Source organism: Diospyros lotus, chromosome 6 (genome assembly GCF_014633365.1).
Source record: "Diospyros lotus cultivar Yz01 chromosome 6, ASM1463336v1, whole genome shotgun sequence".
Classification (NCBI taxonomy): domain Eukaryota; kingdom Viridiplantae; phylum Streptophyta; class Magnoliopsida; order Ericales; family Ebenaceae; genus Diospyros; species Diospyros lotus.
In genome coordinates this window covers 1,669,530-1,686,105 of record NC_068343.1, presented here as the reverse complement: position 1 = coordinate 1,686,105, position 16,576 = coordinate 1,669,530, and the positions used below count along the sequence as shown (strand labels likewise).

Here is a 16,576-nt window from a genome sequence, read left to right as displayed (position 1 = left end):
ACTATATTATTTATGAGGTGGCAGAATTTAGAAGAGAAGAAAACAAACCTTTGTAGCTCCCCTCTGCCTTAGATAATTTCTTTCTTTTTTTTTTAAATTTGGTTGGGTGGCTTGGAATAGTAGGTCTTGTAGGGGTTAGGTCCCGTTTATCGTTGGTTGAGGATAAATGTTTAATTATCTTGTATAGTTGGGTGTTAGGACTTCTTCCCTTTAACATTTGTTGTCCTCTCTGTGTGTATGATAGAGAGTTGTGTGTGTGCACCGTCAATGATTAACTTGATTTCTGTTTAACATTTGGCAGATTAACTTGATTTCTGTAGTTGTTTTGGATCACGTTGATCACCTCTTATAGAAAATGGCTCAAGAAAAGAAACCATCTTTGAGGGTAGAATTTATGAATTTATTTTATTTTATTTTCTCCTACAGGACATTACCACAGATAAATAATGTCAAAGTAATCTATTTCCACACAACTTCCTCGCTCTCACGTTATCCTTGCTGCTCATGCCTAGTTTACTCTGTTTGGTTACCTATTTTTCTTTTCAAAATTTTCCAAAACTTTTCAAAACTGAAAGTTGCACAGATCTATTGTGTGTTAAAAATTTTGGAAATTTTTGAAAACATAGGTAACCAAACAGAGTTTTCTGTTTTTGTTTACAAAATTTTGATTATTAGAAAAAAAAAAAAAACTGAATATGGAAGTTCAGTCAGACGGGCCCTAAGTCTGCAATTTTTTTTTTTTCCATAGCCAATTCTTCAATATTTCTAGAACCTGAACTTGGTGATTATCCAAGGCATGTACAATGCACATGCAATGTTACGGATAAAGAAGCTTATCATCTAGAAGATAAGGAGTGGCGGTTAATGATAAGAAGATAAGGAAGCATGAAGCCTAAGAAGATAAATCAAGTTTAAGTTTTAATATTTTGTATAAATCTGTAAATTATAGAAGATTATTGTTCCTACTTATTAGACTGTTATCCATTCCTAGTTTTTAGGAGATTTATTAGCATACTTCTTGTATATTTAGGGTTTCATACGCATAGAATAAATATGAGAGAATTTCTATTCTACCTAAACTCTCTCAACCATGGTATCAGAGCCTGGTTTCTAGGGAATTCTGTTTAGGCCTTCATTGTTGTTTTTTCCCTGCTTAGTACCATTCCGGCCTGTTTTTCTTGTTTCATTTCTTGAAGTGATCAAAGTCAGTTGTGACTTTCTTCTTCACCCGATATTCTCTCATCGATTTTTTCCCTTCATCCATTGGTTCATCACCCGATAAGTAAATCCAAGTTTTTCCTAAGATGTCTACCGTCTCCAACACCAATCCTACATTAGAGGCAGTTGAAACAAGTAGCCCGTCAGAAGCTCCATTCACTGGATCTAGCAACTCAAATAATGGAGGAGAACTACAAAATCTCCAGGCGGCCTACCGGTTGAATGGGAGAAACTACCTAAAGTGGTCCCAGTTTATCCGGACCTTTCTCAAAGGTAAATGTAAGATAAGTCATCTCTTAGGGACCGGCCCTAAAGAAGGAGATCCCATGTTTGCTGCATGGGATGAGGAGGACTCCCTAGTTATGTCTTGGCTTTGGAATTTGATGATGCTCAAGATAAGTGATATGGTGATGTTTTTAACAACCTCTAAGGATATTTGGGAAGTTGTCAACCTCACCTATTCTAAAGTGAAGGATACAACACAGATATATGAAGTTCGAACTAAGATTGTAGCAACCAAAGAAGGGGTAAGATCTGTTACTGAGTACTCTAATGTGCTGCAAACTCAATGGCAAGAATTAGATCATTATCAATGCCTAAAGATGAAATGTAGTGAAGATGCAACCTTACATAAAAGATTTGTGAAAAATGAGAGAATCTATGACTTCTTGGCAGGTCTTAATATGGAGTTTGATGCAGGCAGGGTCCAAATACTTGGCAAAGAGGATATACCTTCCCTAAATGAGGTAATCTCTCTAATCCGGGCTGAAGAAGGGAGAAGAGGAGTAATGCTAGATATTGCTCCTATAGAAAAGTCAGCATTAATAGCATTGAGAGGTCCTAACCGGGGTCCTAAAGAGGAAAGAAAGGCTGCTGGAGATAAAACTTCCAGCGATAGAGATTCTCTCGACTCTCTATGGTGTACCTTTTGCAAGAAACCAAGGCATGCCATAGAGAGATGCTGGAAGTTACATGGAAAACCATCTAAAGGAGGACAGTTTGGGGTCCAAAATTAAGCCTATATGGCCAGCAGTCAACAGCAAGCAGAGCACAAGCAAGGGGAACAAAAGGAGCAGGCAGATGGCTTGGATTTCAATCGGGCAGAAATTGAAAAGCTAAGAAACTTTTAGGACTCTCTTGAAAAGAAAGAAAAATGTACATGTTCTCTTGCACTTACAGGTATGTCCTCTCATTCTCTTACCCCACATGCTTTGGAAATAACCCAATCTAATTCTTGGATTCTTGATTCTGGGGCAACAGATCACATGACCCCTTTATCCCATTGTTTCATTACCTATAGCCCTTGTTCAAGCTCTAAAAAGATAACCTTGGCAGATGGCTCCTTGACCATTGTTGCTGGCCAAGGAAATACTATCCTTAATAACCATCTAACTCTCAAGGATGTTCTCCATGTCCCTAAACTCTTCACCAACCTCATCTCTATTCAAAAGCTTACCCTAGGCAACAATTGTAGTGTTAATTTTTCTTCTACTTGCTGTGAAATTCAGGGACAGGGGTTGAAGAAGAGGATTGGGCTTGCTAAAGCTAGGGCTGGCCTATACTACTTTGATGGATCAAATGGGGAAGAAAACAAGGACAAGGTGAATCTTGTGTCTTGTTTGGTGCAATCTAATAAGGACCAGATCTGGTTACATCATTATCGTCTTGGTCATCCTTCGTTTTTTACTCTTAGAGTTATGTTTCCAGCTTTGTTTAGGAGTTGTGATATTCAAGACTTTCATTGCCCTATTTGTGAATTTGCTAAACATAAAAGGGTGTCTTACCCTTCATCCAATAAAAGAACCTCTAGTCCTTCTCTCTTCTCCATAGTGATGTTTGGGGCCTGCAACTGTTCCCAATCTTTCTGGGGCACGGTGGTTCATAATATTTGTAGATGATTGCACTAGGGTAATGTGGTTGTTTCTTATGAAAAAAAAATCTGAAGTAAGCACTATTTTCCTAACTTCTGTAACATGATTAGTGCTCAATTTGGAGTGCCAATCAAGAGGCTAAGGACTGATAATGCCAAAGATTTTTTCAATCAATCCCTCGCACAATTTTTCCAACAAAAATGAATTATTCATGAATCATCTTGTCCATATACACCCCAACAAAATGGGGTGGCTGAGAGGAAAAATGGGCATCTATTAGCTGTGATTAGGGCACTACTTTTCCACCATAATGTTCCAAAAAATTATTGGGGAGAGGCTGTCCTAACAACCACTACCCTTATTAATAGACTGCCATCTCAAACTCTTGGATCTTATAGCCCTCTTCAACTCTTAAGCAATCATTTTTCTGATTTACAAGCTGCTGGAAACCAAAAATATTTGGGTGTGTATCCTTTGTGCATGTTCACAACCCTAATAGAGGCAAATTAGATCCCCGCACTCTGAAATGCATTTTTATTGGATATTTCTCCAGCCAAAAGGGCTATAAGTGTTACCACCCTCCTTCCAAAAGATTCTTTGTCTCGGCTGATGTTACTTTTGTGGAAAATTCTCCCTATTTTGATCACTCTCATGACAGTAAAAAAACTGTCGAGGGAAATCCAGTCATATCTCTACCTGATCTAGATCCTTCACCTCAAACTACCTCCTCACCAGATCCAATTACTACAGAGGATACACTAGACGAGGTTCTAGAGGAAACCTCACCAAGTACTCCTCCCCTACAGGTCTACTCAAGGCAGTAGAAGCCAACTACTAGCCCAGTGCAGATCCAAGAATCTAATTCCTCCCCCGCACCTGTTACCAGCACTGACACCAGCAGCTCTCTTGTGACATCAACAAGTAGCAATTCTATCACTTCTATTGACTCCACCGCATCTATAATTGAACATCATACACCTCAATGTACTCCTACGTTTTCCCCTAGTGATCTGGAATGGCTGATAGTCCTCAGAAATGGCATTAGGACCTGCACTCAGCATCCTTTACACTTGGGTCCTATCTTACTCCAAACTGTCTACCCAACACAAAACCTTCCTAACCAGCCTACATACCATTCCAATTTCTCACCATTTTTCCGAAGCAATAAGGGATGAGAATTGGAGGACTGTCATGGAAGTCGAGGTGGCAACCCTTGGGAGCTAGTTCAATTACCCAAAGGAAAACAACCGATAGGATGCAAGTGGGTGTATACAATCAAATACAAATCCAATGGGACCCTAGACCAGTATAAGGCAAGGCTAGTAGCAAAGGGATACACCCAAGTATATAGCGTCGACTATCTAGACACCTTTACCCTAGTTGCAAAGCTAAATACAGGGAGAGTTCTCCTATCTCTAGCTGCTAACCTAGGTTGGCCATTAATGCAATATGATGTAAAAAATGCCTTCTTGCATGGAGACCTAGAGGAGGAAGTTTACATGGACTTACCACCAGGCTATAGTACAGATACTCACGGGAAGGTAGTGTGCAGACTAAAAAAAGCATTGTATGGCCTTAAACAGTCTCCTAGGGCCTGGTTTGGTCGGTTTACCCATGTGATGCTTACCTTAAGGTATAAACAACGTCAAGGAGAACATACCCTTTTCATCTATCACTCGGCCACAGAGGGAGTAACAGTTCCTACTGGTACATGTGGATGATATTGTTGTGACTGGAAATGATGAAGAAGGTATGACTAGATTAAAGGAATGCCTAATTAAAGAGTTTGAAATTAAAGACTTGGGGAGGTTGAAATACTTCTTGGGCATAGAAGTTGCACACTCAAAAGAGGGCATCTTTATTTCTCAACAAAAGTATATTGTGACTTGCTAACAGAAACCGGGCTGCTAGGTTGTAAGGCTGCTACTACTCCAATTGAATTCAACCACAAATTGGGGGAGGTTCCAGAAGATAAAGAAGTGAATAAAGAATCCTACCAAAGGCTAGTAGGGAAACTAATTTATCTAGCTCACACTCGGCTAGATATTGCATATGTAGTGGGGGTGGTCAGTAAATTCATGCATAGTCCGAAAGAAACTTACCTTAGAGTAGTTTTTAGAATACTCTATTACTTGAAAGGGACACTAGGGAAAGGCATTATGTTCAAAAGGGGACATAATATGATACTTGAAGCCTATACTGATGCAGATTATGCAGGGTAGTGGTGGACAAGAGATCTACATCCGGTTATTGTATCTTTCTAGGGGGTAATCTTGTAACTTGAAGAAGCAAAAAACAAAGTGTGGTGGCCCGGTCAAATGCAGAGGCAGAGTTCAAATCCATGGCGTTAGGGGTATGTGAGTTACTTTGGTTGAAAATTTTGTTAGATGATTTGAAGATCACTTTGGTGGAACCTATGAGACTATATTGTGACAACTAATCAGCAATCAATATTGCTCACAATCTAGTACAACATGATAGAACCAAGCATGTTGAGATGGACCGACACTTCATTAAGGAAAAATTGGATAGTGGTCTAATATGTACTCTATATATATCATCTTGTGAACAACTTACAGATATTCTCACTAAAGGGTTGCCTACAGCTGTGCATCAAAAGTTGATTAGCAAGTTTGGAATGGATGATATCCATTCTCAATCTTGAGTAAGAGTGTTACGGATAAAGAAGCTTATCATCTAGAAAATAAGGGGTGGCAGTTAATGATAAGAAGATAAGGAAGCATGAAGCCTAAGAAGATAAATCAAGTTTAAGTTTTAATATTTTTTATAAATCTGTAAATTATAGAAGATTATTGTTCCTACTTATTAGGCTGTTATCCATTCCTAGTTTTTAGGAGATTTATTAGCATATTCTTGTATATATAGGGTTTCATACGCATGGAATAAATATGAGAGAATTTCTATTCTACCTAAACTCTCTCAACATGCAATATTGCTAGTTATTGCAGATTTCCCGCCTTCCACCGTCATCATCTTGCAGGAGGAGCAGTTATCTTCTTCTCTCTTGCTTTCTCATTTCTTAGGATATAATTGTTTGGTGATATACTCTCTAGTGAATTTATTTTAGAGATATTTTTTTTCCCGTCTGCAGCTGTTTTACAGTTGGCTCTGCTGCTTCTTGTTTTTACTGATGTTCTTGTTATTCTTATGTTGAATAATGCTCAAAGTTTATATTTCATGGCAGGTCATGGGATCATCATGATATTTTATCTGTTCTTCCAGAATATAATTTAAGTAGCCACTGTTCGACAAGTGCCCGCTTGAGGTCAATTGCTCCGTACAGTGGTCGAAAAGAGACTTCTGTTTATGCTACTGACGTACACACTGGAATGATAATTCGTTGCAAAGTTTTTATTGACAACTTCTCCAGAATCCAAATATTCCATAACTCTATCAAACTTGATTTGGATGGGCTTGCTACTCTCCGTGTCCGTGCATTTGATGATGAAGGTAATGATGGGATACCAAAGCATGTTATCTTTTCACTTCCGTCTTAAGTTACATGTTTTTAGTTCGAGTCTGTTGGAACTTGGAACTATTATTGTGCTACTGATTTGTTTATCTCATTGCTGAAAGGGCCAGTGATACCAAAGTGTATCTGATTTTGTTTTATTGTGCTTTGTCAAAATAAAATCTGAGAATAATTTTTATAATTAAGAATTGTTTCCTGCCTTGCTAAAGGCCTTTTGACTTTGTGTTCACTGCTTACATTAGGGAATTCTTCTTGTTATCATGGAACTTGATCTGATGAGATAAATACTAAAGAAGCTCTTGACTGTATCTGATGAATTTCCTATCTTCTACCACAATCTTGTAAAACCAAAAATAAAGAAGTCACTGAACAATATAACCAGATTCCTATTGATCTTGAGGACCCCCCTATTATAATTGTGTGAAAGAAGTGTGTACATGGATGGCTGGTTTTGCTGCAAACTCTTTCTCAATGATCAAATTTCAAGAAGCTATCAATGAATTATTGCATTCAAAGATTCTGGAGGAGAACTCCATTTAGAACGGAAAATCCATCTAAGCAAGAGTTGGTGGTTGGAATGAAGGGAGGAGTGGATGGCTGAACCTTTTCTTTATTGAGTAGCCCCTGGATGCAAAAGGCTTCCTTGGGCTGATCTTATAGTTCCTAAGGGGTGGAGATGATGTGCTCACTGCTCAGTCCATTCTTTCGCTCAAAGGTTTGAGAGAGATAAATTCTATTAGGAAGGGAAATTCATCTAAACAAATGTTGGTAGTTGGAAGGAAGGGGAGAGTGCCATAGATTTTGAAGGCATTTGGTGGAAGTTGTTAGGTGTAATATACTAAGAAGGGAAAACCCATTTATGCACGTGCACACAAGAGTTGGGGGGGGGGGGGGGGGGCAGGGCTGGGCTCTGGGTGGGAGAAGACAAAGATATTGGCTTGAGACAATTAAGAGACTAATGAAAATGTACAAAAGAAAGAGAAAGGAAGTGGCTATGAGAAAGTGAGAGGGAAGGCTGTACTCCATGCAGTAGAGAATGCAAAGAATAATCTGCCCAACCTTATAAAGAAAAGGGAAAATGAAAGTGGCTGTGCAATGCAAAGAAAAGGTAGATGAAAGCTTAGAAATCCATTTAAGTGTTGGAGACTTTAAATACTGAATGAGTAAAGATGATGTGCAAGCTAAATTGAAGTTGTCCCTCTGGCAGGTTATATGTAAGATGTACTACTGACATTAGTTTAATACTGAGGTGTTAAATTTAGGGGTAACTTATTGCATGTATGAAATGGCTAACTGTGGTGAGAATGGTTTGATATGGATGCTTCTATTGGAAGGCATTATCAAAAAAGGAAATCAACAGCAGTGAATCCATAGTAATTGCTTGCCAATTAAAAGTTCATTTTTGATTCCTTTCTTGTTTTATTTTGATAGCCAAGATCCTAAATCAGATCCTATAATTTAGGATCTGTTTTTCCTTAGTAATTAGCTGCCTGTTATTTAGGATTTATCTTTCCATTGTTATTGAGCTGCCTATATAAAGGGCTTTACTATGGAATAAGAAGGGGGGTATCGATTCTCTCAAGAGAAATTAGTTTCTCTTAGGAGGGGGCTCCGTCAAGGACGAGTCTGCCTTCACCAATTCACCATAGCTCCAAAAAAAGATTCTCTCTTGTCTAGCCTTGTGACTAGATCCTATGCCAAGGCACATAACAACTTGGTATCAAAGCCTAGGGTCATGGGTGATGTGGAGAATTGGGTAGCCAAGCTGGATGCCTTTATGGAACAAATGTCTTCATGGCAATGCGCACTAGAAGAACAGATGTCGGTACTTTCAATCTCGGTTAGGGAAAAAGGGAAGGGACCTGGCAGAGATATCGGAGAAGGACTAGACAGTGGGATCCTTGGCAGCAGCGGTAGTTTAGGTCCAGGAAACAAATTGGAGTTGCAGTCAGGCGGATCTATGGTGCCTCGATACTCCAAGATGGAATTTCCTACTTATGATGGCACTGATGATCCTTTAGGATGGCTGAAAAGGTGCGAGAAATTCTTTTCCAATCAAAGGATTGCTAAAGCAGATAAGGTAGGCCTAGCTGCATTCCATTTGTTGGGTGAGGCACAACTATGGTTTGATCAAGTAGAACAGGAGGAGTTAGATTTGAATTGGGGGCGATTTAAGGAGTATTTGTCAAGTGAGATTTGGGCCACCCATGAGTAATAATTCCTTGGGAGAACTAGCTAATTTCAAACATACCGGATCTGTCGAAGAATATCAACGCCAGTTCCAGTTGTTATTGGCCAGGACTTCGGACCTTAAACCACGCCAACAAGTGGATCTTTTTATAGCTGGGTTGAAGGAAGAACTCAGAATTGACATTGAGTTGCAGCAGCCAGGGAACCTTGGAATTGCCATGAATATGGCTAGAGCACTAGAGCGTAAGCAAAGGGTTTCGCAGGGAACCTTATCCTCGCTAACTAACATAAGCTAGCACACTCCAAAACCCAACAACAGTGCATCTCTGATCTCCTCTAATAAGAGTCCGATTACCAAGGGTGGAGGACAAATGGCAAAACTAGTGGGGAACAACAATCAAATGACTTCTTCCGCACCGTTTGTCAAGAGATTGACACAAGCAGAGATAACCGAAAGGAGGGCCAAAGGACTCTGCTATAACTGTGATGAATCCTACACGCTAGGACACAAATGTAAAAGATTATTTTGGATTGAGGTCCCAGATGCCGATAGTGAATCAGACGAAGACAAGACAAAAGATCTTGAGGTTTCTTTGAATGCCATCAGTGGAACATGCAATTCCCCTACCATGCAGTTATTAGCCAAAGTGTTGGGAGTTACTGTTTCAGTATTAATCGACTCCGACAGCATACATAACTTTCTGCGTGAAGGTTTAATATCAAGTTTGGGCCTAGAAGTGAGGAAAAAACCAAGGCTCAAAGTTTGTGTGGCAAATGGAGAACGTGCACCTAGTATGGGCATCTGTAAGTTGATACCACTGCAGGTTGGAGATGACATCTTCCATGCTGATTTCTATACTATCCCATTAGAAGGGTTCGACGTGATTTTGGGAGTAAAATGGTTGTGTACTCTTGGACCAATTTTATGGGATTTCAGTTCCTTGACAATGAAATTTGTCCTAGAAGGGAAGCAGATCTTGTGGCGAGGACAAACGTCAAAGGCAGAACCACGACTTAGTTTGATGCAAACACAGCATTCAGTCACTGCAATCCTTGATAGTTTATTGGCTGAATTTTCAGACCTGTTTATGGAACCTTCGGGTTTGCCGCCTAATCGTGAATGCGACCATCGCATACCTCTTGTCCCTGGGTTGGGACCAGTTGTGGTACGACCTTATCGGTACCCACATCTACAAAATGATGAGATTGAGAAACAGTGTGTAGAGATGCTGCAGCAAGGGATCATTCGACCTAGTAGATCTCCATTCTCTTCTCCAGTACTTTTAGTCAAGAAGTAGGATGGCTCTTGGCGTTTCTGTGTAGATTACCATGAGCTTAATGCACACACTATTAAAGATAAATTCCCGATACTAGTGGTGGATGAGTTACTAGATGAACTGCATGGGGCACAACATTTTACGAAGTTAGATTTGCGATCAGGATACCACCAAGTCAGGATGGCACCATTGGATGTGGAGAAAACAGCCTTTAGAACTCACCATGGACACTTTGAATTCTTAGTCATGCCCTTCGGGCTGGCTAATGCCCCTTCTACCTTTTAGAGTTTAATGAATAAAGTTTTTCAGCCTCATTTGCGTAAGTTTGTCTTGGTCTTCTTTGACGACATATTAATTTATAGCAAAACTTGGGTTGAGCATAGGCAACATGTGAGAATAGTTTTTGAACTCTTACGCACTAATATGTTGTTCTTAAAGAAGTCCAAGTGTTCTTTTGGTGAGTCACAAGTGACCTATCTAGGACATGTCATCCATGGCACTGGAGTGGAAGTTGATGTGACGAAAATTAAGGCCATCACTGATTGGCTGACACCGCAATCCGTCAAGGCTTGACGGGGTTTTCTTGGCCTAGCAGGTTACTACAGAAAATTCATCAAAGATTATGGGCAAGTGGCAGCCCCTTTAACGAGTCTCTTGAAGAAAAATGCCTTCCAGTGGAGTGCAGAAGCTGATGCTGCTTTCAACAAATTAAAGGCCTCTTTGTCAGCAGCTCCAGTTTTACAGTTACCCAACTTCGAGGAAGAGTTTGTGGTAGAATGAGATGCTTCGGGCAATGGGATTGGGGCGGTCTTACAACAGAACAGCCATCCCATTGCTTTTTTCAGCCGTAAGATTGCTGAATGGCACCTCAAATTGGCTGCGTACGAACAGGAATTGATAGGATTGGGCCAAGGCAGTTTCTCATTGGCGGGCCTATCTATGGGGGCGACGCTTCCTTATTCGTACTGATCATTTTAGCCTTAAGTATCTGTTAGAACAGTGTCTCACCACATCCCTGCAGCAACACTGGATAAGCAAACTGCTGGGCTTTGAATTTCGGGTGGAATTTAAGGCTGGAAAATTGAACAAAGATGCAGATGCCTTGTCTAGACGAGATGAAGACTCCCTCCAACTCATGGTAGTCTCTTTTCCTCAAGCTGAGATCTTTGATGCAGTTCGACAAGAAGTAGCAGCCTCTCAGGAATTGTTACAGCTGCAACAACGCATTGAACACGGGGAGTTGGGGTCCGATTGGATTGTACGCAATGGGCTGATTTTTTTTAAGGGCAAGGTATATCTTCTGCCTACCTCCCCACTTGTTTCCACCATTATTCAGCTATCCATGATATGACTCATGAGGGTCGGCAAAAGACCATGCAACGTCTTCGTTCTGATTTTTATTGGAAGGGTATGAAGCGGGCTGTATTCGAATTTGTGTAGCACTGTATAGTGTGCCAGCATTATAAATGGAAAAACTTGCAGCCCGCCGGACTACTTCAGCCTCTTATGGTGCCACAACAGGTTTGGGCTGACATCTCTATGGATTTCGTGGAGGGGTTACCTAAGGTTTGGGGTAAATCAGTTCTTATGGTGGTGGTTGATCGGCTTTCAAAGTATGCCCATTTTTTGCCCTTAGCGTATCCATTCACTGCTATATCTATTGCTACTACTTTCTTTGCAGAAGTGTTTAGACTCCATGGGTTGCCTGAATCAATAGTCTCGGACCGAGACAAGGTTTTCCTTAGTACGTTTTGGAAGGAGCTATTTCGCCTTAGTGGTTCCAAACTGTCCTTCTCTTTAGCTTACCATCCTCAATCTAATGGTCAAATCGAGGTGGTTAATCGAACTATAGAGATGTACTTACGATGTCTTACAGGAGATCAACTGAAACAGTGGGTTGATTGGACACCCTGGGCTGAATACTGCTACAACACCTCTTATCACACTGCTCTTGGCACCACCCCGTTTCTGTTGGTTTATGGTAGGGAGCCTCCTCGGCTTCTTTCTTATTCAGCGGGTTCTACAAGGGTTGAAGCAGTTGATCAAGCTCTCCAGGAGCGAGATGTAGTACTTACAGCTGCTCGTGATAGGCTTTTGCAAGCCCAACAGAGGATGAAGAACACTTATGATTCTGGGCATCGAGAGTTGAGTTTTATAGTTGGAGAATGGGTATGGCTGCGACATCAACCATACCGTCAGCTCACTATAGCAAGACAGAAGTATCATAAACTTTTTTCGAAGTATTTTGGACCCTTCCGAATCCTAGCGAAAGTAGGCCCTGTTGCTTACAAGCTTGAGCTTCTAGTGGGCAATCGAATACATGATGTGTTCCATGTGTCTCTCCTCAAGGAGTATAAAGGACCTCCACCAGCTGCGATGGGCAATTTACCACCAATACGAGATGGCAAGGTTTTAGCCACCCCCCAGGCTATTATTCGAAGCAGGCTCAATAGAGGCAACCGGGAGCTGTTAGTACCGTGGGCAAGATGCGCTCATGAGGATGCAACATGGGAACCGGTTGAACACTTCCAGGCAGCTTATCCAGACTTTGAGCTTGAGGACAAGCTCAAATTCGAGAGGGGAAGTGATGATATGGATACTTTTATTGGAAGGCATTATCAGAAAAGGAAATCAACAGCAGTGAATCCATAGTGATTGCTTGCCAATTAAAAGTTCATTTTTGATTCCTTTCTTGTTTTATTTTGATAGCCAAGATCCTAAATCAGATCCTATAATTTAGGATCTGTTTTTCCTTAGTAATTAGCTGCCTGTTATTTAGGATTTTTCTTTCCATTGTTATTGAGCTGCCTATATAAAGGGCTTTACTATGGAATAAGAAGGGGGATATCGATTCTCTCAAAAGAAATTAGTTTCTCTTAGGAGGGGGGCTCCGTCAAGGACGAGTCTACCTTCACCAATTCACCATAGCTCCAAAAAAAGATTCTCTCATGTCTAGACCTGTGACTAGATCCTACGCCAAGGCACATAACATGGTTCTTGGTTAAGAATGTTATAGTGAAAACTATACTTTTAATGACATCTAAATTGATAGAATACTGGGAGAGTTGAAGGGCATATCATATGTGGATATGCTTTTAGAAGATAAAAGTGTTGATAGAGAGAAGGAAAGAAGAAAACTGTGGAAAATAACTCCTACTTGAAGTCATATGTTCTCTGGCTTTACATTGCTCATAGAAATGCTGTGGGAGATGATGAGGCCTCTAAGAAATTGGTTTACTATCTGTTTAACTGTCTTTTGAGTTTTTCATTTATCCATTTTCCTTATTTAATTGTTCCTCCTTGTTTTCAATCTCTTCATATGATTATGAAGTATGCTTGTCAAAAACACTTAACATTCTTTCTGTTCTGAATCCTTTGTGACTCTGCATGTCTGTTCATGAATTTTAATTTTCTTGGCCTGTATTGCAGAAAATGTGTTCTCATCTTTAGCGGGCTTACAGTTCATGTGGCAACTGATGTCTGAAGCTAACGGTTTGTCTCATCACCTTGTTCATGTTCCTCTAAAGGACTCTCCCCTCGGTGATTGTGGTGGATTTTGTGGTGATCTAGACATCCAAATACAGCTTGAAGATAGCGTAAATTTCTTTCTGCATATCTTATATGTGATTATAGTGACTGAAAAATGCTTCCATGCCTAAGCTTTGAGCTCTTCTCTTGTTACAGGGTGTATTCTCAGACTTATATGTTGTGAAAGGAGCTCAAATTGGGCATCAGACTGTTTCAGTACATTTGCTTGAGCCACAATTTGAACATATGGAAGATAAGATTGTTTTAACTGTAGCAGAAGCCATGTCTCTTGATCCTCCCTCACCAGTTTTTGTCCTTATTGGTGCTACCGTTCATTATTGTCTTAAAGTTATGCGTGGAAATATTCCTCAAGGTTTTCTATTGTGATCCTTCTGAATAAAAGTTCATTGTTCTGGTGCATGCTTTTACCCTCCCTCCTGTAGAGACGTTGTGGGAGCCCCTCTTTTTACATATTATGTGGAACTTTATCCGTTAAAAAGGTGATGCTTGATACAAAAAAAAAAAGATACTCTACTAAATGCGTGGAGTCTGGATTAGAGGCAGTTGGAATAAAAACAAGGTTGTTGCTTTTTGTGGTAAAGATGGGTTTGCGGGAGTGTTTTTTTTTTTGTGTTAACTCATGATTACAGTGGTAGTGTATGCTATTTCCATCATGATTGTTGGTTGTGATGATAAGGAGGACATGATGGTTGATTTGGGGTTAAGAGGAGGGTGGTTTTGGTAGGAATAAGTGTGACCCAAAAGATATTTTGTTGTAGTTTTGGAGTGTTGAGATGAGATAGTGCTTAAGATCTGGTTTGCAGCAGCAATAATGAGAATGAAAGACAAGAAGTTTTATAGTGAATCCAGCAGAGATTGAAAAGTGGAATTCGATTTTTTTTTTTTTTTTCTGTAGTTGGTTCTTGGGTGGAGTGGATCAATTGTTGAATCACTTTTGGATTTTGTAGGGTATTGCTGTTGAGTATCTTTTTGTAATAGAGGCTTATTGTTTGCTTCTAAAATAGTGTATTTATTGGTACATCTTATTACCTGTTCTTGAATATTGTTTGGGATAACTTGACATGTGAAGGGAATTTATGCCAATTGTGAGGATTTGGAATGAAGTGCGTTTCTTGGCTTCTTCAAGGGTTTCTCTTTCTAACAACTTAAAAATTTATGTGCATGCCATGTTTGGTATACTTTGGACATTGGGTCTCTAACGTCTTATTCTTTTGTCACAAAGCTGTATTTTGTGGCTTCCTACTATCTAGAGTGGTTTTTGGTGTATATAATCAATCTAGCATTCAATTGTTGGGGTAGGGGACCAACTTTGTGTTGGAAGCAGTTTTGGATACTATGGAGGCATCTTTATGTGGATTTCTTTGATTCTTTAGTAAAGATTATTTGGGGAATCTTCTTCCCAATGGAAACTTGCATGTCTTTTTAGTTGTCTTTCCATTTTTTTTATTCTTGTTTTTTGGCTGGGGGAGATCTCTTTGACCAAAAAAATTGATGCTGTAGTTTCTATTCAGTTCTCTTCCGATTTTGCATTTTTACTCCTTTCTTAAATTTTTGGTGGGTTATTGTTTAGGGGGCTGCAGTGAGGGGGTCGGGTGCAAATCAAAATATAATGCATAAAAAGTAGCTTTTATTGCTGGACGACATGATCATGTAGCTGTTTTTCATTGAAACTATAGTTTCTTTTTCTTCTCCAGAGATCTACTATATGATCTGTTTCTGTTCTTTTGGTTTTATTCCTTTTTTTCATTTTTAATTTGCATGTGCAGTGGTAAGTTTACCATCTCCTTTTCACCGATGGTCTGTTTTGAACTCTTCGGTGTCTGGGGTGGACACAATGACGGGTTTAACGAATGCATGGAGGCTAGGGGTTACATCTGTCATTGTTGAGGACACCAGAGTTGCTGGTCACATGCAGATGTCTTCTCTCCATGTTGTTCTTCCTGATACTTTACGTTTATACATGTTACCTTTGTCTTATTCTGGTGAACCCATTGACGGAATAAGCCCAATTCCATCTGTGTCATGCTGGTTTGTTGTTTCCGGCAGAAGTTATCTCATTCTCTTGAAAGTTTTCTCACAAGGACCTGGTGCACAGGAAATCTATATTACAGAGGTAAAGAATGGATGCTTTTGCTTTTATGCCTTAAATGCTTTTTATGCAAAACAATGGCCTAGAACTTTTTCGTTTTGCTAAAGTATGTGCATCCTTGTACCGGCCTTAATTTGCATGCTTATTATTCATATCTGTTTAGTGTTGAAGGAATTGAATAGGAGGAACTCCTTAGCTCTTGGGTTTAGTTCTTCAGTTATTTCATATTCAGAGCAAGTTTTTGTGCATATTTTTGCAGTCCTCATCAGTTTCTTCTTTTAAGCATGTCTCTTGGATCTGAATACACCATGATTTCCATGGTGATGAGCCATATTTGACTTGCAAATGATCGACTTGCAGCAATCTCTTTCTACACCAGCTTAAAAAAAAGAAATGATAATATCTGGGTCTTCCAATTATTTAAAGATACTTTGGGCTTATTTCTTTGACAAATAAAACTTCTTTTTTAAATAAACAAATATTCTTTTGATGCAGTTTTTTTGTCTCTGCAATCAACTTGTGAACTAAAATTCATTTGTTCCTGTTATACATCCTTATCTTATTTTCCTGTGATTTTCTTGGTGCCATTTATCTCAGAGTTACTTTGTCTGCAGAGTGATGACATTAAGTTGCATGAAGACTGGTCTGGTCACTGGAACACACTCCTAGTTTCGGATGATATTGCTGCCAAAAGTGGGTTGTCTTATTCTAGAATCCTAAAAGCAACTTCAAATGGACTAGGAAAAATGACGGCAACTTTAACTTATAGTACTGGGGATGATGAAACAAAGGAGGTGATACTTATTCTTATTCATTTGGAGGAAAAAATTTTGCTACCTTCGTGCTTTTGTTGTTATTATTTTGAGTTAAAACACTAATTGTCCTTGGT

The 16,576-nt window shown here is 39.6% G+C and overlaps 1 protein-coding gene across 5 annotated transcripts in view; it reads left to right on the top strand.

Annotated features, from left to right (window-relative positions):
* LOC127803386 (nuclear pore complex protein GP210) overlaps positions 1-16,576 on the top strand; it is a 43,461-nt gene that overhangs the window by 7,744 nt on the left and 19,141 nt on the right. For 4 of the 5 annotated variants that reach the window (XM_052339578.1, XM_052339576.1, XM_052339577.1 and 1 more), the window contains 5 exons: positions 6,295-6,560; positions 13,479-13,645; positions 13,734-13,950; positions 15,365-15,711; positions 16,302-16,481. In XM_052339578.1, coding sequence (XP_052195538.1) covers positions 6,295-6,560; positions 13,479-13,645; positions 13,734-13,950; positions 15,365-15,711; positions 16,302-16,481 — 1,177 coding nt within the window. Of the gene's footprint in view, positions 1-6,294; positions 6,561-13,478; positions 13,646-13,733; positions 14,078-15,364; positions 15,712-16,301; positions 16,482-16,576 lie in introns of those variants that run through there. The other variant, XM_052339580.1, reaches the window with a different exon arrangement.